Below are 22,813 nucleotides of genomic sequence, written 5' to 3'. Positions count from 1 at the left end.
TTTAGAGAGAGAAGAAGGGAGGGGGAGACAGAAACATCGATGTGAGAGCCGAACATCAATCAGCTGCCTTCTGCAGTCCCCTACATGGGGATCAAGCCTGCAACCAAGGCATGTGCCCTGACTGGGTATTAAACCAGATGGCTAACAGAGTCACACCAGCCAGGCAAGCGGGGAGCACCTTGTGAACATGTAGGCAGAGATTGGAGTGATGCATCTATGAACCAAAGAACGTCAAAGACTGCCAGTGACCACCAGAAAGCTGGGGGAGAGGCAGGAATAGATTGTCCCTCACAGCCCTCAGAAGTAACCAACGTTGCCAATAGCTTGATCTCAGACTTCAAGCCTTCAGAACTGTTCCTGTTGTGTAAGCCACCCGCTATGTGGTACTTGGTTATGGCAGCCCTAGCAAACTAATACAAAAGGCGAATAGGTGAACTGGATCAAACCCCATTGGCAACTCTCTGACTCCAAAGGGCCTCATCTCATTTGACCCTGATTTAGAAGGGGACTCTTACCTCAAAGCTGTCATGCCTGTAGCAGCACGAGGTGTGCAGTAATAGTTAATGTTTCATGACTGCATGCCGTGCCCAGCACAGCACTGAGTCTGTTATAGGGCTATTGAATTTCACCTTTTCAGCCAGCTGATGGGGAAGGAAAACTGTTACTGTTCTTGCTTTTTTTGTTTGTTTTTACAGATGATGCCCACAGAGGTTGAGTAACTTTCCCAAGGTCACCAGCTAGTATAATGTGGGGCCAGGATTTAAGCCCAGATTTTAGGTGCCTGAGCCCACAGTCATTTTTTACCTTAAAATTTATTTTTCAATTTTTAGTTTCAGGTGTACAGCACAGAAATTAGACATTTACATACCTTATAAAGTAATCCCACCTGGCACCACATATCTATCTATATAAAAGACTAATATGCTAAGTGTCCTCCAACCATCCAACCAGTCACTATGACGTGCACTGACCACCAGAGGGCAGATGCTCAACGCAGGATCTGCCATGATGCAAACTGGCCACTTAAAAAACAGCACCATGTACCTGGTGCCGACCAAGCAATACTCCGCTTCCCCTAAGTGGGACACAGGCCCTGTCACCACCCCAGAGCAACAGCCCACCAAATTGCAGCCAACGCTGCTGAGACCCCATAGTGCAAAATGCAGCCCACAGCCCAGCCCAGCCTGAAAATGGTTGCTGTGGGCACCAGGTAATGACATCACATAGCAATGCCAGTCAAGGGCATATGCCTGGGTTGCAGGCTTGACCCCCAGTAGGGGGAGTGCAGAAGGCAGCCGATCAATGAATGATTCTCATCATTGATGTTTCTACCTCTCTTCCTCTCCCTAGCAACTAGCCTCCTTGGAGTTTCTTCAGCCTAGGACCACGACTTGCTTTATAGTCAAGTGCAAACATTTTACACTTTAACCAAATGTCTGTGAAGCGTTTTCCCATGCCTCATCTCATTTGATCCTCACAGAAGTCCTGGAGTAGGTAGGTAGGAGAGTCGGTGGAATCCTATTTTCTTTTCATTAGCTGGAAAACGGAGATTTAGAAAGCCTAGAAACTTGACCCGACTGTAAAGAATTAAGAAATGGCGGGCCTTGAAAATGACGTCAGCAAGCCCTACCTGGGTTTGGCTCAGTGGATAGAGCATCAGCCTGTAGACTGAAAGGTCCTGGGTTCAATACCAGTCAAGGGCATATGCCTGGGTTGCAGGCTTGACCCCCAGTAGGGGGAGTGCAGAAAACAGCCGATCAATTAATAATTCTCTCTCATCATTGATGTTTCTACCTCTCCCCCTCTCCCTTCCTCTCTTAAGTCAAAAATATATTTTTTAAAAAAATGACTTCAGGTTTCTCACTGCACAGAATATAGTCAAACACTGCTGTAGTTAAATATTTTACCCTTTGCTCTCGCTAAATGATCTACAATAATTATCTGCTTCATGTTGATATTTACTGCTGTGTTGCTGACAATTACCTGAAAGAGAAGTTGGGATGCTTCACTGGGCTGGAAAAAGTTTAGCTAAATCAGAAAGCAGGTCTAATTAAGCAAGTTTATTCTATCCTATCTAATAAAAGAGAAACGTGGTAATTAGCGTATGACTGCTACCCTTCCCATTGGCTAATCAGGGCGATATGCAAATTAACTGCCAGGCAAGATGGTGGCTGGCAGCCAGGCAGCTTAAAGCGAACATGAGGCTTCCTTGCTTCAGTGACGGAGGACTCCAACGTTCCCCACCTGCCACTGCCGGCCTCTGAGCTGCAACTCTAAGCAACTATGTTACAAATATAGAAGCTAAACAAAACCCCAGAAACGTGCTTTAGTCCGTGGGGCTTCAGCCAGCAGGATCGCAACATTGTTTCAAATACAGAAGGTAAACAAAGGCCAGAAACCTGCTTTCAGCAGCGGAGGCCTAAGAGCTGGAGCCAAGCCTCAAAGCTAAAGCTGGCCCAGAATAAGAAAAAGAAAAAGAAAAAAAGGAGCAGTTGGGAGCTTCAGTCACCCGCCAGCCTGAAAACAGCCCTCAGCTCCTCACCCAAACTGGCCAGGCACCCCAGTGGGGACCCCCACCCTGAAGGGTGTGTGACCCGCTGCAAACAGCCATCATCCCCTCACCCAGACTGGCCAGGCACCCCAGTGGGGACCTCCACCCTGATCCAGGGCACCCTTCAGGGCAAACCAGCCAGCCCCACCCGTGCACCAGGCCTCTATCCTATATAGTAAAAGGGTAATATGGCTCCCAGCACCGGGATCAGCAGAGCCGCAAGACCTCCCGGCACCAGGATTAGTGTGACAGGGGGCAGCGCCCAAACCCCCTAATCGCCCTGTGGCTCTGTGTGACAGGGGGCGGGGCCACAACCTCCCTATCCGCCCTGCTCTGTTTGTGACAGGGGAAGGCGCCCCAACCCCCTGATCAGCCCTGCTCTGTGCCTGATAGGGGGAGCTCCCCAACCCCCTGACTGCCCTGCAGCTGTGTGTGTGACAGGGTGCAGCACCCCAAACCCTGATTGGCCCTGCTCTGTGTGTGACAGGGGGCAGCGCCCCAACCCCCTGATCGGCCCTACTCTGTGAGTGACAGGGGGCGGTGCCCCAACCCCCTGATCAGCCCTACTGTGTGTGACAGGGGGCGGTGCCCCAACTCCCCTATCGGCCCTACTCTGTGTGTGATAGGGGGCAGCGCCCCAACCCCCCTCCCCCGCCCCCCATGAGCCCTGCTCTGTGTGTGACGGGGTAGAGCCATAACCTCCCCATCGGCCCTGCCCTGAGTGTGACAGGGTGCGGCACCCCAACCCCCTGATCCGCCCCGCTCTGTGTGTGACAGGGGGCAGTGCCCCAAATCCCCTATTGGCCCTACTCTGTGAGTGACAGTGGGGTGCTCCCCAACCCCCTGATCGGCCCTGCTCTTCGCGTGACAGGGGGAGCTCCCCAACCCCCTGATGGGCCCTGCTCTCCCCAACCCCCTGATGGGCCCTGCTCTGTGAGTGACAGGGGGCAGCGCCCCAACCCCGATTGGCCCTGCTCTTTGCGTGACAGGGGGAGCTCCCCAACCCGATGGGCCCTGCTCTTTGCGTGACAGGGGGAGCTCCCAAACCCCCTGATGGGCCCTGCTCTGTGCATGACAGGGGGGAGCTCCCCAACCCCCTGATGGGCCCTGCTCTGTGACAGGGGGCAGCGCCCCAACCCCGATTGGCTCTGCTCTGTGCATGACGGGGTGGCACCCCAACTCCCCAATCGGCCCTGCTCTGAGCCCGACCAGGGGCCGCACCTAGGAATTGGGCCTGCCCTCTGCCACCCGGGAGCAGGCCTAAGCCGGCAGGTCGTTATCTCCCGAGGGGTCCCAGACTGCGAGAGGGCACAGGCCGGGCTGAGGGACCCCCCCCTTCCCCCGAGTGCACAAATTTTTGTGCACTGGGCCTCTAGTATATATATATAAAAGGCCAAATTGACTTGTTCATGTGCAATACATATGAAGTTCTTGCTGGCGTCAGTCAAACACGTGTGTTTTGATCTGTCATTGTTGATTGTGAATTTGGTTGATACTTCTATTATAGAGAAAAGGCAAATAGCGATATTAAAATATTTCTTCTAATTAATTTCCTTTCAATGTGCATGAATTTGTGCACTGTGCCACTAGTAGTTATTATAATAGTATTGACTATATTTCATATGCTGTGCTTTACATCCCTGTGACCATTTATATAAATGGCAATTTGTACGTCTTAATCCCTTTACCTTTTTCTTTCAGCCTCCCAACCCCCTCCTTGAACCCATAGTCTCAACCACTAATTTGGGGACAGTGAAGACCAGGGGTCTTCAAACTACGGCCCGCGGGCCACATGCAAATACAAATATTGTATTTGTTCCCGTTTTGTTTTTTTACTTCAAAATAAGATATGTGTAGTGTGCATAGGAATTTGTTCATAGTTTTTTTTTAAACTATAGTCCGGCCCTCCAACAGTCGGAGGGACAGTGAACTGGCCCCCTATTTAAAATGTTTAAGGGCCCTAACCGGTTTGGCTCACTGGATAGAGCATCGGCCTGCGGACTCAAGGGTCCCAGGTTTGATTCCGGTCAGGGGCATGTACCTTGGTTGCAGGCACATCCCCAGTGGGGAGTGTGCAGGAGGCAGCTGATTGATGTTTCTCTCTCATCCATGTTTCTAACTCCCTCTCCCTCTCCCTTCCTCTCTGTAAAAAATCAATAAAATATATTTAAAAAAAATAAAAAGTTTAAGGACCCCTGGTGAAGACCATAGAATCCTGGGAATGATGAGGCAGACAGACTGAGGTAGAGACACAAAGTGTCAGAGTGGAAGGAGTTGGAGGCTGGGGATGGGACTGGAGGTGGAGCATGCTGGAGGCCCTGGGAGCCCCTCCCACCAGTCTGATGAAGCAGCATCCAGACCCTATTCAGCTGCTTCCCCCTCTCTCTGAGAACCTCTTCCCAACAGCCACTCCCCATAGGACCTCTGCCCATGACCCAGGGTCGAATTTTAAGTCACCCTCCCTGGACAGGCCCAGGGCCTGGAAGTACCCACTTGCTCAAAGAAGGTGAGCCCTGGAAGGGCATCCCTCGGGCTAGGGAGAGGGGAGAAATTACCTGGGCAGTCCCTAAGGGACAAGAAGGCCCTAGAGTTGGGGCCTGAGTTGGCATTGGTTTGGGGTGTTGTTTGTATAGGACTCACTTGGTGCCATTTGCTTCCAGGAGTCTGAATGCCCAGAGGACCCAGCCCTAGGTCAGTGTGCCCTGCCTTCTCGCTGACATTGTCCACTGTAGGCCCCCAACTTAACCAGCATGCACACCCCATAAAAATAGTCCATCTCGACCCTAGGAAGACAATCTACAATCCTCAAGGGTCTGGGTTGAGAAATACAAAAACAGAGATTTTGTTTCTTACAAATGTGTAGTTGCCGGCTTTCTTGAGGAGCTAACAGCCTTCTCAGAGACCCCAGTTTGAGATAAATTGATTTAGACCAATTCCACCTTTTGTAAGGCTCAAGGCCAGCAAGGCACTGCTGCTGAGACCCCCCTCCCACTCCCCCCCTTTCCAGCCAGATCAACAGATTTGCTTCAGTAGGGGTTCCTGCAGCACAGCAGGATTCCATCCTGGGTTCTTACAACTCTCCATCCCTGACTCCAAGCCATCTCCTTGGTGTGCTTCTCTGTGTCTCTGGATGTGTGTCCATATGTCTGTCTGTCTGTGCACATATATATTTGCCCAAGAGACTAGGAGAGGTTACTGGCCAGGAGTGGCAGTCACTAAGCTGGAGTTCAAGTCAGGTGGACAGGGCCTGGGACACTTAAGCCCTTGCTCTGGCCCCTGTCCCATATTTCACAGTAACCCCCTCACCCACTCTCTCATTTGGTTCAGGGACTATGTACATCCCACCTCCATGTCTCTCCTCTCTGGGCCTTGGTAAAATCTTTGTTCCTTCACTCCTGGAAAATGCTCCCGTTCATCTTTCATTCAAGTTCAGTGGCCCAGAAACCCTCAATATGGGGAGGACCTTCCTATCTGCTGCCCCCTTGTGCTTCTCCTCATTAGGCACTTAAACTGTAATTGCCAGCTTGATGACTGTGTGGCCCCAAACCATAAGCTTGGGGATAGGGCATGTTCTGACCTGAATTTTGTTCTCCCCTGCACAGAAGAGGGCCAGGCATAGTAGATGCTCAGTGAATAAATGAATGGATGATGGAACATAATGAGAAAGGGGCAGAAGAAGGGGAGGAAGTGTAGGATAAAGCATCCTCAGGAGGAGGGAGACTAATTGGCTTGCAGAAAAGACAGGGAGTGTGGGGAAGAGCTGGGGAAGAAGGGGTTGAGGGGAGAGAGAGGAAGGAGGAGCATACACCTGGGGAAGCCAGTCCTCATTATATTTCTGGAGTCTCTGCAGTTCCTCCTCTTTAAATTTCAATGCAGCTACCACCTCCCCCATCTGCTTTCCAATACTCAGCCACCTTCTGAAACTCTTCACTAAGAGGCACTGTACCTCCTGGACCTGAAGTATGCTAGTAGAAACAGAGCAATATGGACACAGCCTGGACCCTAGATCGCCTTACCCCATTCTCAATGATTTCCTTTCAAGTTGCATGGATGTCACATTATGTCTTGTTGGTTGGGATGGGGACTGGGGCAGAGATGCCTCTTTCACAGCTCCCTGCACACACAGAACTCTCTGCCCTGGGCACTTCTACTCCTCAGCATCCTGACAGGAGCCTGGTAGATAAGGTTATTCAAGTCCCCCAGGCTGGCCTGGGCCAGCAGGAGGGGCTCAGCCATGTGTAGTGGAGACAGGGCTTGTTGAAGCTGAAATGCTCAAATGCTCCCATAAAAAGCCAGACTGTGACAAACAGGAGTGCTAATACTTGGGGAAGGGGGGCTGTCTGGCTTTGGGCATGTTTCAGGGTTTGGTGACAGAGGCTGGCTTACCTCATGCTCACAGGGCCACCTCACCCAATGTGAAAGCAGGGCTCCCACCCAGACTACAATGTGAATGTGCTGTGTGGAGGCCCTGCTCTAATCTGTCCCTCTTGGTTATTCTCTTTACTATGGTGTCCCTAGAGTCCCTCACCCAACCTTGGAATCCCCCAAGGACAGCGCCCAGGCTCCCCTGAATCTCTGTCACTGGCACAGGTGGGCACCGCCTGGCTCAGTTGGTGCCCTGGGTTTCCTATGGGGCTGACCCTGCCAGCTGCTTGACCCATTCCTGGTGAGCTCAGCAGCCACTCCTGCAGTAAGGTTGTGTAGTGAGCCTGGGCAGGGGGTCTCAGCTGGCCCCATGGAGACTCCCTTTTCCATCCCAGCTCTGCGCCTGGCCCTGCAGGCCTGGCTCCAGCGTCTCCTGCAGGTACATTGAGTCCAGGATACCAGGTCTCTTCTCAGGCTTTCTTTTAGGAATGAGAAATCCTAAATGGTAGAATCTCAGGCGTAACAGCGGTTGGACTGCAGGCTTTGCGAGGGAGACTGCTCCTATTCTACTCAAGAAAAAGAGAGCTGTTTTGTAACTAGGAGGCAAGGGCTTCCGGGTTCTCCATGGTGGATGGTGGGAGAGCTGGTAGGAAGGCGGACCCGACTTACCCCTTAGAACTTAGCGCCCGGGATAGGAGCCTGAGAGCCTCTGCTTCCAGGAGCCATGGAAACCGTGGCAACACTAAGCGGTGGGAGGAGGGGACACCACAGGGTCCTCCCAACCTCGTCTCAATGGTTGAAATGGTGGCGTGGACGCGACCGCAGGCCAAGCATTGGGTCCCGGCAAAAACTGGCAACTCAATCTCTGGCCCCGGAGGCCATGCTAAGGGGGGTGGGAGGAGGACATCTAGGGACGGGGACATCCGGGCTCGGTCGTCTCTGACACTTGAAAAGGCCCCAGAACTCTCTATTGGGGGGTGGGTGCATTTGGTTGGCAGGGGACTAGGAACCGATCTTGAGGGTGCCTTAACGCATCCCGTTTTTACTTAGCTTCGGCTGAAAATGGTGGAGCTGGCGGAGAATTGGGCAGCTCCTCAAGCCACGCCGTCAAAGGGGAAGCCAGAGACCTAGGACTTGAGGGGCCTCCGCCACTCGGGAGGGGATGGCTCCGCTCGGACCGCGCCTGCGGGGCCGGGGAAACCCTGGGCGCCGGGAGGGGCGTGGCGTGGGCGGGGCCGGGGAAACCCTGGGCGCCGGGAGGGGCGTGGCGTGGGCGGGGCCGGAGGGGCGTTCCGCTCCTCCCGCCGCCGCCCCGCCCGGCGTGGGAGCAATTAGGGCCCCTCCGGTCCGCTCGGCTGGACCGCGCCTGCGAGCTGTGGGGAGTGCACGCTCACAAACCGCGAAGTCTCCCGAAGGGCTCGACCTAGGGTTTTCTATTCTGGGAAACAGGGCCTCGTTATCCCGCCCCGACCAAGCGCGGGGCAGTGGGTGGGAGGGTTTTGTTGCTCCCGGGGTCGCCGAGTGACTCGGAGAGAAATGGCCAGTGGGGCCTGACTGCGGCGGGGCGCGGGGTCTACGCCAGAGAAACAAGGTTCCAACCTGCTGCGTTGCTCGCGGGAGAGCCTCCTTGGCCGGCGGCCCGCCTCTCGGGTCCTGGGCGTCTCCCCATAACACTGCTCGGCGGGCCTACGGGCACTGGGCGTGCTGCCACTGCCCCCACCCCCCAAAAAGAATGTGGTCTCGTTTCTTCCTTCATGTAAGCGGGAGTTACGACTGCCTTCCCGGGCCTCGGAGCTCGCCGGGTCTTCACGGAGGCGACGGCGTAACAATGCCTTCCCGCGCGCGAGCTGGGCGTGCGCCGTCGGCGTCGGGGCGGCCGAGCGGGCTGAGCCCTGGGTCCAAGTCGTGGCTCCACCTTTCGGCTCCCAGCGCCCGCTGGCCTGGGACAGCTCCCTCACCAAGTCTCGGAAGCCTACGTGCTTTGCGACACGGCAGGGGGCGGGCCGGGGATGCCCTTAGGCTTTCTCGGAACCAGTCTCTACAGACTCCGCACGGACCTGGGCGGAGAAGGCGGGTCCTCCAGAGCCTTCGAGTCGGGAGCTAGAGCAGCCAGGCTAGCGAGCTGGGGCTGGAGACAGCTGCGTCACGCGAGGGGCGGGCCCGCCGCGGGCGGAGGCTGGGGCCGGAAGCGGAAGAGGCGCTGGGAGCGGGAAGTGGGGCCTAGTCGCCGCCGGAGCCTGGGAGACGGTAAGTATGGTCCCAGACCCGCCGCAGCACGATGGGCTCGCCGGATGCAGGTCCCTGGGTTCCCGAGCTGGTGCCGGTCTGCCCCTTCTTCTCCTTGGCCACCGCAGGCCCCGAGTCCTGACGCCCCGGGTCCCCGACCTCTCACCCCTGACCCGCCGCTTTTCCCCCGGGGGGCGGTCACCATAGACCCCGACCTCTCGTTTCCGCGGTGTTGGAGTCCGAGCCTGCGCGGCCGCTGAGGCCCCTGAAGGGATTCCGTTTCGGCCCTGCAACTGTCCGCGGAATGGGGTCGGTTGCTACCTAGATCAACTGGAGGGGCTTTCAGGTCCCTCCCCTGCCCCCGGCTCGAGGCTGGGTCCCACTCTCCTCCCCTCGCGGCCTGGAGTTTGATTCCGACCCAGGCTGGCGTTCCTCCGCCCGCCCCGGTCTTTGCCTCGCCGCCGTGGGCGGCGGTTACAGGGGACGAAGCTTTGAGATCTCCGGGACCCGGGGCGGCAGGAAGGGCCGCGAGCGAGGGCCACAGGCTCCCGCGTGTTTTATTGTGTTGATGGAGCCACTCCAGCCCGGGGGAGGGGCTAGGCCCAGCTGACAGTACCAGTGCCGGAGCTGCGCCCGTCCGGGCGTCTGTGCTGTAGTTCCGGGTGCGGGCGCACTGGTGTGGAGCTGGGGTGGGAGTTGCCTGAGCCAGGCCCCTTGACGCGGTGGAGTTGGCGGCCTTCCAGCTTCCCTCCTCCATGCCCTTGAAAAGGAGTGTTTCACTCGGTGGCGGCTTGCAAGGTGGCGGGTTTGAAATTGCAGTGGTGGAGCAGCGTCAGCCAAAAATAACCGTGGGGCGCTGGGGTGGCTGGATCCGGGAGGGCAGCCGCTGACCTGGCTGGCTGCTCTTGTCAGCCCAGTTCACTGGCCAGGAGAGCAAATGAGAAGCCGACTAGGTCTGTGCTCAGAGAAAAGCTGGCATCTCCGCCTGGTTTCCTTCATTGTGTAGAGCAGAGTCTTCTTGAGCATGATTGTGGCTCTTAGCTTCTTTAAATAACCTGTTTGCTGGGGTTTCAGAGAGAGATAATTGAAGAGAAATGGGCCCTAAAGCCCTGGCTGGGAATATAATGAGGGGCACTAGATAGACCTAGTACTTACCTGCCTAGAATGTGTTGAAGGAGAGGTTATTTCCTCTATGATTGCCTTATGTGAAGTACTTTATAGCTTATCATCTCCTTTGCCAAGTTGGCTGGGAGATCTTATCTGCATTTTCCAGGCATAGTAAATGGTAACCAAGACCTATAGTGGCTTGGTCAGGAGGCCAGCACTGTAGGGTTTTCTACCCAGAGTTCTCCCCCCATGGTCCCTTGGAAGAGACTTATAAAATGCCCTTAAGGTATTTAACACAGACTTTGGTGTTACCTGGAATCTTTTATATATATAGAATTTCAGAGAGGAAGGAAGAAGCAGAGAGAGACAGAAACATCAATGATGAGAGAATCACTGATTGGCTGCCTCCTGCACGCACCCCCTGCACCCCCCATTGAGCCTGCAACCCAGGCATGTGCCCTATGTGCCCTGCCTGGGAATTGAACTCTGACCTCCTGGTAGGTTGACGCTCAACCACCGAACCATGCCAGCTGGGCTACCTGGAACCTTTTTAACATTAATGAAGAACTCCCTTCAGGTGCCTCTTGTGGGCACAGACTTGGGTTAGGCATTTGACCTAAAAAGATACGCTAGACATCTTAGTAAAGGGATGACATAATGTAATCCGCACAGAACCCTGTAAGATTACCCGAGCTGCCAGAGGAAGCTGAAGGTCAGTAGTTGAATAACTTGCCTGAAGGCACACATATAGAAGTGGCAGTGCCAAGATTCAGATTGACATCTGTCTGACACTGAAGCTGTGCTCTTTCCTCTAACATGAACATGTGTTGACTTAAGAATCGTCTAGATCCCAGGAGGGAGTCTTTGGCTTGATGTGGACTAGACCATGGCCTCCAGCTCTGGTGCTTTGTCTGCCCAGTAAGGATGGGCAGGGCATCTATCCTTGCCATTGGAGCATCATCTGTGTCACTTAGGGAGATGTGAGATACCGCCTTCATTTCATAGCTTGGGCACCTGACCCAGGGTAATTGCAGGAAGACAGTGAAACATTAGTCAGCTGATCATCAAAACAGAACAACATTCTAAGTACTTGAGGAGCTATGAGTAATTTTACATAGTATTTACCTCCAAGGATTGCTGGGACCTGGACTTCCAGGTAGACGGGAAGATACCTGCTCATGGGTGACTGAGGGCAGAGACTTTCTTAGAATCACAGAGAAGCTCCCAGGAGTTTGTCAGATATGCCTTGCTGCTCTGCGCATTCCATTTTGCTCTTTTCCTGACAGACTTCTCATGAGATGGGGCAGTCTCAGTGAGTTTGTCCAAAATGTGCTTGGTCAGGCAAACCGAAGACTGACCGACCACCTTTGGAGGTTGGCTATGTCCAAGTGAAGGGTTGGGAGTCAGGGTGGCCATGGTCTCTGGCCCAGCCTTCCCATGGAGGCAAGCAGTGTCAGAGTTTTTGGGGTGGGTGGAATCGGGAGCTGGCCTCACATAGCTATCTTTCTCCACTGGTGGCTGATACAGCCTGGCAATTTCCTGTAGTGGATATTGGTCCTTCCTTGCTGAGCAAGGATAGTGATGTGGGCACTTTTGGTATGCCTCCTTGAGCACATCAGCCTGAGATGGGTGCAGGAGAAAGGTTCTAGAGCAGAGGATCTAGAAGAGGGACAGTACTGTTGGCTAGAGGCGAAGCATTGCCCAGTATGGCACTGAAGATGTCTGGATGGTGCTGAATGGGTGTTGGGCAAAACACTTGGGTGCTCTGTCTTAGCGTCTTTACTGGTGCTGACCCCGAGTATGGACCAGCAAGGGCTGGCCAGACCACCATATCTGCTGGGCCAGACCCTCAGGTGGGCTAGGGAATGTTTGTGAGACCCTTGTACACCTTTTCCTCCAAAAGCTGGTCTTGTTTCTGCCTGTAGCTCCTCATACAACTTGTGTCCTTGCTGCTTTGAGTGGGGTCCAATTCAGGGCCTCCACAGGCTGTTCAACTTGAGCACTTTCACCCTTGGCTCCTACGTGTTGGCACCCTGCCAACAGCCATCTGACTCTGGCTTGACAGAGCAGGTGCTTCGTAGGACCCCACAGTAAGGCAAGAGGGAATTGAGCATAGGAGGCTTCCCTTTCTCCCTGTCTCTTGTGATGGATGGTGCTTACCAACCCCGCCCTATGTTCCATCTCAGCACCTGTCCTGGCTCACCTGGTTCCCCAAGTGCTCAGGCCATCAGGCCAATCAGTGATGCTGTGCTGGGGAGGCAGCTTTTTGTTTGTTCATTTGTTTGTTCTATTGTCTGCTCTTTGACCACTGTGACCTCAGAGTTCTTTTTCACTTCATAAACCCCTGGAGGGGCTGCCTCAAATGGAACAATGAACCTCTTCTTCAGGAGTGCCTAGGCTGCTCAGGCAACCAGGTGGCTGGCTGCATGTTTAGCAGGGCTGTCCATTTCTTGTGGCCTAGATGCATCACTGTAAGCGATACCGCTCCCCTGAGCCAGACCCATACCTGAGCTACCGATGGAAGAGAAGGAGGTCTTACAGTCGGGAGCACGAAGGGAGACTGCGATACCCATCTCGAAGGGAGCCTCCACCCCGGAGATCTCGGTCCAGAAGGTGAGAGAGAACTGGGTCAAAAGGAAGGGCTCCTTCCTTCACTGGGCCTGGGAGACAGTGGAGGCTTGTGGCAGCCGTGGTCTCCTTTAAGTGACTGCTGCCTCTGCTTGGCTGCACCTAGATCACTGCCCTGTCCTCTTTGGATTCCTCCCTGATTTCAGCTGCATTCCCTGGCCTCAGTGTTTGCTTCCATTCTTGCTGCCCCTTCTTTCTCTGTCCTTGAGACTTCTTTTCCTGGCACACACTCGATTTTCTAGGCTAGGCCAGCATCTCTCCTGCCAACCTCTGAGCCTTCCTCAGTGGGGATTAGAAACTTTAGTTCTTTCCAGAGGTTGGCCGCTAGTCCTATCTCAACCCCAGACCAAAATTATAGCCTCAGCAGGCCACAGGGAGTTCCGATGCATTGGGACCCGTGGAGGCCCTCCACTGTGATCACTCCCCAGCGCTCTGCCTCCTGTGCCACTGAAGGGATGCTGCCAGTAGCTCAGGTTCTGGAGGCTGGACTTCATATACATATACTCCCCCTCCCCCACTTCCCTCAGTCTCACTGCCTCTGCTCCAACAGGCTACCCTTATGAGTCTTTTGCAGGGGCCTCACCACATACCTCTTGCCTTATAGCAGGAACCTGGCTGGTGGGAGGAAAGGCCCTATCTGACCAATGTCCCCATCACCCTGTTGGCAGCCATGACCGCTTACCCTACCAGAGGCGGTACCGGGAGCGCCGTGATAGCGACACATACCGATGTGAAGAGCGGAGCCCATCTTTTGGAGAGGACTACTATGGATCTTCACGTTCCCATCATCGTCGACGGTCCAGGGATAGAGAGCCGTACCGGACTCGCAAACATGCCCACCATTGCCACAAACGCCGCACCAGGTCTTGTAGCAGTGCCTCCTCGGTGAGTGGTGGCCAGAGTGTGCTTGCTGGGGCTTTAAGGCCTCATCTGTCCGTAGCCTTTTCTCAGGTTGGCTGGTCTGGGTGAGTACTGCTAGCCCTGCACACGTGCATTTGGTGTGTGTGCGTGCGTGTGTTTGTGTGTGTCGTCTGCTTTAGGTACAGGGCTGAGCAAAGGGCCTGGCTTCTCTATCTTCTGGCCCATTGGCGGTGTCAGCTGAAGGGGCTCTGGTTGCGGCGCTGGCAGGCTCCTGGCCTGTCTTGTCTCCACATTGCCCCAGGTTCAGGCTGCTTGGGTGCAAGAGGCCAGGGATACCTCTTAGAGATCCTAACAGGATTGCTGGTGTGTGGTCTGGAGCTGTATGGCCTGGTCCTTCCCACTGAGAGATTGCCTCCACACAGCTCAGTGCTCTGACTGGTGTGGATTGTACCAACTTCTGCAGTCTCACTTCCACGTCCCTCCCCAAAGGCCCGGAGGCTGGAGTGCCTACGGGTAGGGGAGGGTCTTCTTATCAGCTCAGGCTGGAGCTTCCCTTCTGACCTCCAGCCAGGCCTTCAGCCTAGCCCAGTGATGGCAAACCTATGACACGCACATCAGAGGTGACACGCAAACTCATTTTTTTGGTTGATTTTTCTTTGTTAAATGGCATTTAAATATATAAAATAAATATCAATTAAAAAAAAAGTCTTTGTTTTACTATGGTTGCAAATATCAACAAATTTCTATGTGACACGGCACCAGAGTTAAGTTAGGGTTTTTCAAAATGTTGACACGCTGAGCTCAAAAGGTTCGCCATCACTGTCCTAGCCTCTTCGCATGAGAGGCAGTCAAGACAAGGGATGAGCTGCCTGTGTGATGGGACATGTAAAGAAATGACAGAAAGGCCTACAGCTCTAGGCCTTGTCCAGTTGCAGACCACTTGCCAGGAACAGGGCCTGGTGGTGTTTCTAGTGTGCAAGGTTGTATAGATCTCTGCTGAGACCAGGAGCCCACACTGTAATCACACCTCTGGGAAGGAAAGCCTGTTGTGTGTCTCCAAGGTTATGTGCTGTCTTCTCCCCCTCCCCCGCTTCCCTCCCTCCCTCCCTTTGCCAGCCATGAGGCCCCTGAGGAGTAGTGGCGGAACCAATGGAGGGGCCAGGCATCTTCTCTGCTGAGCTCTCTGGTGACTACTTCGAGTGGCCATGGGTTGCAGGTTGACTGTGTGCACCCATTATGGCCTGGTGGCCTCTCTGCACACTGCCACACACTGCCACAGGAGGGCAGTGCAGATCTGTGGCTCTGTGGCTCTTTTGGTGCCCTCTATTGTCATGAGGCTCAGGATGTGCCTGGCCTATGAATAGCATGGGTGCCATGGCAGGAGCTGGCTTGGGGCCTGTGTGGGCCATCATGGTAGGAGACCTGGAGGTTGACCAGCCCAGAGAATCCCTGGCTCCTTCCCTGTTTGAGGTTGGTGGTGAAAAGGTTGCTAATGAAGGCCGTATCTGGTGATGATGTTAAGTCTGGCCATGGATGCTGTCTGGAGGCCTGTAGTAGCTTGGCTCTGAGTGGCAGCTGTCGAGTATGTGCAGGGCTGTGTGGGCAAGAGAGGCAGGCAGAGACAAGCTGGGCATTCTGCAGCTGAAGCCAGCGTGGCTTCCGACCATTCTGGATGATGGACCAAGGCTTGGGACAGCCACACTCTTGCGCCGTTTTCACTGCGTCTCCACCCTGGCCGAAGCATACTGGGAGGGTCTGGGAGGGGAACACTTAGTAGAGAAGGGTGTCAAGGCTGTGGCTCTCCGCATGGCCCGGCCCCTCAGCAGCAGAGGCTGGTCATCTTTCTGAGCGTCCAAGTTGTCTTTACATACCTGTAGCTGTTTTTACTTTTCTGTTTTTGAAGTCAGTTTGTGTCTTGACGTGTCCCTTGCAATATCCCTATCGTTATATATGCTGTGTGCCTTATGAAATGCTGGGATCTGGAAAATCCAACCAACCAACCCACCGGCTCCTCACCGTCTCCACCTCTGCCTTTGACTGACACCTCAATCTGTCAATCGGAACCGCCTACCATGCGATTGGTCGGATGGCGTTTCGGGGGGCGGTGCATGCAGAGAAGCCAACAGAGCAGTAAGCGCAGCAGCCGGAGTGTGGAAGATGACAAGGAGGGCCACCTGGTGTGCCGGATCGGCGATTGGCTCCAAGAGCGATGTACAGCCACCTTTCGTAAAACTTTACCTCTCTACTTTCTACCCCCTTGTTAGACCAGACCTCTCCTGCCCGGAGGGGCCTCTAGTGCGCGTGGTGCCTTAGTGGGGCCACCAGTAATTGCCTGAATGACACAAACACTAGCAACTTCTATTTTTAAGAGTGTAGCAGTGAGAGAGAAACCTTTTTTGTTTTTGAGAATTTGAATGCTGTGAACTTGCAGGAGCTGCCGACCCTCTGCCCTCCAGTCCCTCACGCCCTGCTTCTTTTCTCTCCTAGATGAGATTGTGGGGAACCTGGGCGAAGGCACCTTTGGCAAGGTGGTGGAGTGCTTGGACCATGCCAGGTGAGCTGTAGCTGCGAAGTGCTTATCCTAGCTGTCTCAGTTGAGCCATGTGCTGCCCATACATGATTCTTCTACTGTTTTAGAGATGAGGAAACATGCTCAGGGGTTGCCCATATTCCTTAGCTCTTGTGGTGGGGCAGTGCTTCCTCATTCAGAGGCGTGCTTGGAGGGGACAGTTAGTCTCAGCAGTCCAGCTGGTCATGGAGTCCCAAGATAAGATAGTGACGGTGACTGAAAGGAAGCCTCCCAGTTCCAGTTTAAACACCTTGGACCCAAGAGGTTAGGGTTGGGATTAGTGAGCATAGGGTCATGTAGACTATACTGTGACCAGAGAGAGAACTGGCAGATCTGAGAGATGTGGCACATGGTGGCAGCTAAGCTCTCTGAGCTGTGCCACTCTGAGTAGCTAGAGGGAAAATTAACTTCTGGAGTCATTATGGGGCAGGGCTCAGGGTCCTTCAAGGGACTCAAAGGGAATCAGCCAGTGGGGTTGTGAAGAGGTAGAATTCAGCTCAGGAAAAGGTCCTTTGAACCCTGAATGCTTCCACAGGCAGCCTCCCTGTGTTGAAGGTTGGAATGCCATCAGGAGATCCTGTTCTAGGAGAGACTGGTGGCCATTCCTATGAGGTCCTTTCCTGTCTTGAAAATCTGAGAAAATGAGATAGGGAGAGAAAAGCAGGGTGGGGAATATCTGACCCTTGGGCTGTATGAAGCCTGTGAAATCATTTGGTCTGGCCCTCTCAAGGCATTAAGGGTAAGTTAATTAAATGTTCGACCAAATATAGCAGGCTAATGTTTTAAGTTGATAATTTTGTATGGCCTGCCAGTGATGTTATAAATATCCAAATGGCCCCTGGCAGAAAAAAGGTTCCCCACCCCTGCTCTATAAGATACCTCTTCTCTGGGGCCTGTGAGCCTTTCCTAAGTTACCAAGGTAAGCCTCCCAGAGGTCTCAGGCTACACCCTTGCAGGAGAGTTGATTGCTCGTTCCCCACTCAGCATCTGAATTCTGGCTGTTCCAGCCTCAGTAGGTCATCCTACAAGTCACCTCTGGGGGTAGGGGTGGGGCTGGGGGGATGCAGAACAGGAATTGTTAAAATTCTCACTGGACACTCAATGACCTGTGGCTGGTAGGCAGGCAGGTGAGGGTGGAGGGAGTGTGGTAAAGGGAACAGCCCTTGGCCTCCTAGTGAGAGGCCCCTACTCCGGACACCCTTAGCTCTTGCCAGGGAACCATTTGTCCATTTTTGCAGACGTGATTAGGAAGGTCAAGAGACAGCCTGACAGGGATCGGATCTGACTCGCCTACAGGCTGAGTTATTACTGAGTGAGCTCTGGGGCTGGTGTTGGTCAGTGGGAGAGGCCTCTGCCCCTCTGCCCACTCTTTCCTGGGGAGCTGGGAGGTAGCTGAGACCATAAAAGCCTAAGGTGCTAGAGGAGCGTGCTGTTAGGAGAGTAGAGGTCTGATGTTGCATGGGACAGGCTGGGCGTCAGTTGTCTGTTCTCAGGATAGGCCCTGTCTCTTGAGTACTGGGTGGTGTCTGCCAAGAGTTGCTGGGTTGGTGTGGAAGGTGGGGGAAGAGCTGGGCAGCTTTTCATGAGAACCTCTGCTTCCTTCCCCGGTGCCAGAGGGAAGTCTCAAGTTGCCCTGAAGATCATTCGCAACGTGGGCAAGTACCGGGAGGCTGCCCGACTAGAAATCAATGTTCTCAAAAAAATCAAGGAAAAGGACAAAGAGAACAAGTTGTGAGTGTCAGCAAGGAGTGAGGAAAGCATCCTCTCTAACCCTAATTCCCTGGACCCTTCTGGGGCTGAGCAATAGTATCCTCTCACTTGGTGGGCATCATAACTTCTCTGTGCATTCAGAACTAGGGGAGCTGGGTAAGTGATTCTTGCTGGAAGGAGCCTTTGGATTCCAGCCCAGGTTTTACCACAACCAGCTCAGAGTTCTGAAGCAGGCCTCTCAGCCCTGCATTTGTGGGCCTTACTGAGCATTAGACAAGATATAAACTGGAAGCTGGGGCTCACGTAATCAGACCCAAAGGAGAGCCACCTTTGGCATACAGACTCAGGAATTTCCATTGAGAGAGTTGAAAAAGGCACTGCTAGTCCTGTGGAGTATCCTGGCATCATTCTTTCTTGGAGATGCAGGGATTATGCCCAATATCTTATGTAGGTAGGCAGGAGACCTCAAATCAAAATGCCCCCCTAGCCCACCCCCCTCATATCATAGCATTAAGTTTAGTCCTTGCTCAGAGCTGATCTGGGTGATGGCTGGTGGGAGATGTACTCTTGCTGTTAACTGGTTCTCTTTGTGTATCTGCACTGTGGCCTGGGAGGGAGTGGGGACTGGCTTCATCTGAGGGAAGGGGTGGGGCAGCCAGCCCCCTCAGCACAGAGCCTGAGCCCCATCCATCTTTCTCCCCTAGCTTGTGCGTCTTGATGTCTGACTGGTTTAACTTCCACGGTCACATGTGCATTGCCTTTGAGCTCCTGGGCAAGAACACCTTTGAATTCCTGAAGGAGAATAATTTCCAGCCTTACCCCCTACCACATGTCCGGCACATGGCCTACCAGCTCTGCCACGCCCTTAGATGTAAGTATCTACACTCAAATGGAGCATGAGGTGGCTACATGCCTGGCAGGAAAGTCACCTGGTGGTCTTGCCTCTTCCCCATTCACTCGGGCACACTGCTAACCATTCTGCTGAGCCTGGGACATATCAGGGCCCCTTTGACTGAAAGGCATTTAGGTATGAATCTGTAGGTGGAGAGGTCCTCTAGGGACCTTTTGAGCCACTGCCCACAAACACTCAGGAGGAAAGAAAGAGCTGCTCTAGAATTTTCCTAGCTACCAATCCTGTTCCCACCTTCCTGCAAAGGATGAAAAGGTCCAGGTGACCTGGGAGATCCACCCACAGCTCCTGCCCACATGGACACTACTACTTCCCATCTGCCTACTTGGTTGACCGCAACCAGCATTGCAGAATTTGTGGTGGTTGGAGCAGGACAGGAGGTAGATAGACCTAGAACCGGGACTGTGTAGATGGAGGGGATGGTGAAGAGCACTCCAAGCAAGGCAAGTAGTTCAGTGGTGGCTTGGATCTAGCACATGGTGACACTCTCTTGTGAAAAAGGGCCCATGTTGGGGAGAGATGGGCCACACTGCTCTGAGGGTCTTGAGTGCCAGATGGGAGCTGGAGTCTGAAAGTGCTGGGATAGGGTTTGGTGGAAAAAGGAAGATTCCCAGCTTAGGGCTAGGGATGAGAAGAGGCAAGGCTGGCTTCATGGATGTTACTGAATTTGGTTTAATACTCTGTTGCCACCAGCTTGACACCTAATTTATTAATAAAGGGACCTGCATTTTCACTCAGCAGCCCCCGCAAAGGATGTAGCTAGTGCTGGGGAGAGGGAACCACCCCAAGGCTGATGCGGTAGCTTTGGTGAGAGACCAGGCTGAGGAGGACTGGTCCCTGCAGGGAGAGGTGGAAGGTGGTGTTTTGAATTGAAAGCCCTCCCGCCCCCATCTTCTCAAGCATTTGAACCCTCCAAGACCCCAAGCACAGAGAATCTTTGAGAGGGAAGCCAGTGTAGAGGCAGAGCTGTGTCTGTTCCCTCAGCCCACTGCTGAGGTAATGGTGTGAGGGTCTCTGGCAGACTGGCTTTGGAGGATGGATCTGGCCTAGAGCTGGCAGGAGCCAGAGAAGCCCAGGTTCTCAGAGCCCGCTTCCCCCTCTCTCCTGCCTCTCCAGTTCTACATGAGAACCAGCTGACCCACACAGACTTGAAGCCAGAGAACATCCTGTTTGTGAATTCTGAGTTTGAAACGCTCTACAATGAGCACAAGGTATTGATGGGGAGAGGGGGAGGCCCCACTGCAGAGCGAGGTTCCCCTTGGGACAGAGTACTGATCTGGCTCTCCTTCCTTGCCTCTCAGAGCTGTGAGGAGAAGTCAGTGAAGAACACCAGCATCCGAGTTGCTGACTTCGGCAGTGCTACCTTTGACCATGAGCATCACACCACCATTGTGGCCACTCGTCATTACCGCCCACCTGAGGTGATCCTTGGTGAGTGGCTATGCAGCCCCCAACCCAGATAAAGTGGGCTCTTGCGGGGAGGGAATGAACAGAGGCAACGGTGTGCCTGCCTGCCGCCCACTGGCAAGCAGCCACTATGGTTGTCAACTTGGCCTGGCAGAGAAAGGGACCTGTACTGGGGTTTGGGCAAGAGTCCTGTCAACCAGTGTGGCAGCTGCCTTGTGACCTCTAGGGTGAGAGCACAGAGCCTCATAGCGTCTCCATTTTGGCTTTCAGAGCTGGGCTGGGCACAGCCCTGTGACGTCTGGAGCATTGGCTGCATTCTCTTCGAGTACTACCGGGGCTTCACCCTTTTCCAGGTAAGGCCCCTCCCACACTGCCCTGCGACCCTGGGTGCTCATACTTCAGCAGGCCACAGGGGCCTGGTGTGGGAAGACCATCCGAGACCCACCAGGATTGAGAGTCATAGATGCTCAGAGAAAGGAAGAGGTCGGGATAGCTGAAGCACTCAGGGAGTCTTAAGCTCAGCCATCAAGGATGAAGGGTAGGGGCTCAAAGAGTGAATATTTGAGGCATGAGGCGCAGCATAAGTGAGGGTGTGGAGATGGGCTGGGGCAGTTTGCGTTCTTGGGAGAGAGCGAGAAACATAGCCTTATCCTTGGCAAATGGTAGCAGGCTGCTGCAAGGCCACAGAAACTGGGAAGGCACTTTTTTGTCTCTTGTCCTCCCTGTGGGGCTGAGGCTTGTACTGAACCCTGCTTGCTCTATCCCCGACCTTCCATAGACCCACGAAAACCGAGAGCATTTGGTGATGATGGAGAAGATCCTAGGGCCCATCCCATCACACATGATCCACCGTACCAGGTAAGGACCCCTGGCCCATAGATCTTTCCCATCTTGCTTGTGGGTCAAAAAGCTACTGCACAGTCTTTGCAGAAGATGCTGTGGCTCACCCAGGCTCATAGCTTTCCCTGTATGCTCCTCCGAGTGACCTGACAAACCTGCTGCCCTGCTGGGTCAGACCAGGACTCCCTGCCTGGCTTTGCTGCCATTCCCCAGGCTCCTGCTATCTCTCCACCCACACCCACACCCACACCCACAAACGATTCCCTCCGTTCCTTCCCTTTCAGGAAGCAGAAATATTTTTACAAAGGGGGCCTGGTTTGGGATGAGAACAGCTCTGATGGCCGGTATGTGAAGGAGAACTGCAAACCACTGAAGGTCAGTTTCTGGCTTCCCCCAGCTCAACTCATTCCAAGGCACTGGGCACACATATAGCAGAGAGACAGGCCAGGCAGCTAAAGGCTGCCCCTTTGCCTGGCACAATGAGAGGCTGCTGGGTGCTGGCAATGGGGCTTCTTTCAAATTGCTCCAGAGGGGTTCTTAGCCTACCCCTTCCCAACAGGGTGGCTGGGAATATAATTGGGGAACACCAGAAGAGCCAAGTATCCGAGACTGTGCTACTTCCAGCCCCCCTCTTCTCTCAATTTTGGGAAGAACTAGGCAGGACTGACTTGAGGGGGAGGGAAGACTAGACATGGCCAGGAAGCCTCTGTCAACTGCATTTGGTGCATTGACAGGTGATTTCTACCTACCTGTCAGGACTTTGCATGTGTGGGCAGAGGCACCAAACCAGCAAAACAGCCTGACAAGTTCAGAGCAAAATGTTTTAACAGGCATAAAAGAATGGAGCCACTCACTGTCCAAGAGGGCAGTCAGTCCTCCAGGAGGCATCAGTGCCTCAACTCATGCAGCAAGGCTTGCCACGCCCCTGCCATCACACTGAGATACCTTGTGTCCCTGAGCAGAGTTACATGCTCCAAGACTCCCTGGAGCACGTGCAGCTGTTTGACCTGATGAGGAGGATGTTAGAGTTTGACCCTGCCCAGCGCATCACACTGGCGGAGGCCCTGCTGCACCCCTTCTTTGCTGGCCTGACCCCTGAGGAGCGGTCCTTCCACACCAGCCGCAACCCCAGCAGATGACAGGCACAGGCCACTACATGAGGAGATGGAACTGGGCTGCCTGGCCCTCTTTCTCCAACTTCTAACCACCGGGCCCCAGGGCCAGAGCCACCCAATGAACAGTGCAATGTGAAGGAAGGCAGGTGCCTGCAAGGGCGGAGACATGCCCAGCTGCCAGAAAGCACAGATTTGACCCAAGCTATTTATATGTTGTAAAGTTATAATAAAGTGTTTCTTACTGTTTGTAACCCCTGGTACCAGTGCGTCGTCTCCAGGCTCCTTGCCTTCTCCCTTCCCCATCTTATTAATAAAGTCTTTCTTAGCAGTTCAGCTTGTGGAGAGCTAAGTATGAACTGGGCCAGGCACAGGACCAACCAGTGAAAAGACCAGAAGCTGGGGTGTTCCTTTGGGGCCAGAAGGGCTATTTTAGCCTTTAGCCTGCTGCACATAGGCCCTGCCTTGCACCTGTTTCCCACCGGCCTTTATGTAAAGGACTTTAAGGGGAGAGACCTGCTGTAATT

At 53.9% G+C, this 22,813-nt stretch overlaps 1 protein-coding gene across 2 annotated transcripts; it reads left to right on the top strand.

Annotated features, from left to right (window-relative positions):
- The first annotated feature begins 9,024 nt into the window (after nt 1-9,024).
- On the top strand, nt 9,025-22,622 carry CLK3 (CDC like kinase 3). 2 transcript variants are annotated; one of them, XM_059657233.1, is made up of 13 exons: nt 9,025-9,163; nt 12,711-12,862; nt 13,546-13,762; nt 15,853-15,949; nt 16,226-16,292; nt 17,922-18,038; nt 18,722-18,888; nt 20,044-20,138; nt 20,229-20,358; nt 20,605-20,687; nt 21,113-21,192; nt 21,459-21,549; nt 22,137-22,622. In XM_059657233.1, the coding sequence occupies exons 2-13, from the start codon at nt 12,711-12,713 to the stop codon at nt 22,311-22,313; spliced, it is 1,473 nt and encodes a 490-aa protein (XP_059513216.1). In that variant the 5' UTR covers nt 9,025-9,163; the 3' UTR covers nt 22,314-22,622. The 2 variants fall into 2 exon arrangements, with proteins under 2 accessions (XP_059513216.1, XP_059513226.1); XM_059657243.1 differs by lacking the exons at nt 9,025-9,163; nt 17,922-18,038.
- The last annotated feature ends 191 nt before the right edge of the window (nt 22,623-22,813 follow it).

Source organism: Myotis daubentonii, chromosome 1 (assembly GCF_963259705.1).
Source record: "Myotis daubentonii chromosome 1, mMyoDau2.1, whole genome shotgun sequence".
Classification (NCBI taxonomy): domain Eukaryota; kingdom Metazoa; phylum Chordata; class Mammalia; order Chiroptera; family Vespertilionidae; genus Myotis; species Myotis daubentonii.
Note: the sequence above shows the minus strand (reverse complement) of the source record. Positions and strands in the feature narration are given on the sequence as shown.

Excerpts from the sequence above, each read along its gene's own strand:
- CLK3 (XM_059657233.1), top strand. The coding sequence starts at position 12,711 with ATGCATCACTGTAAGCGATACCGCTCCCCTGAGCCAGACCCATACCTG. Across the intron at positions 16,293-17,921 it reads GAGTGCTTGGACCATGCCAG|AGGGAAGTCTCAAGTTGCCC; the intron begins GTGAGCTGTAGC and ends CCCCGGTGCCAG. Across the intron at positions 21,193-21,458 it reads CACATGATCCACCGTACCAG|GAAGCAGAAATATTTTTACA; the intron begins GTAAGGACCCCT and ends CTTCCCTTTCAG.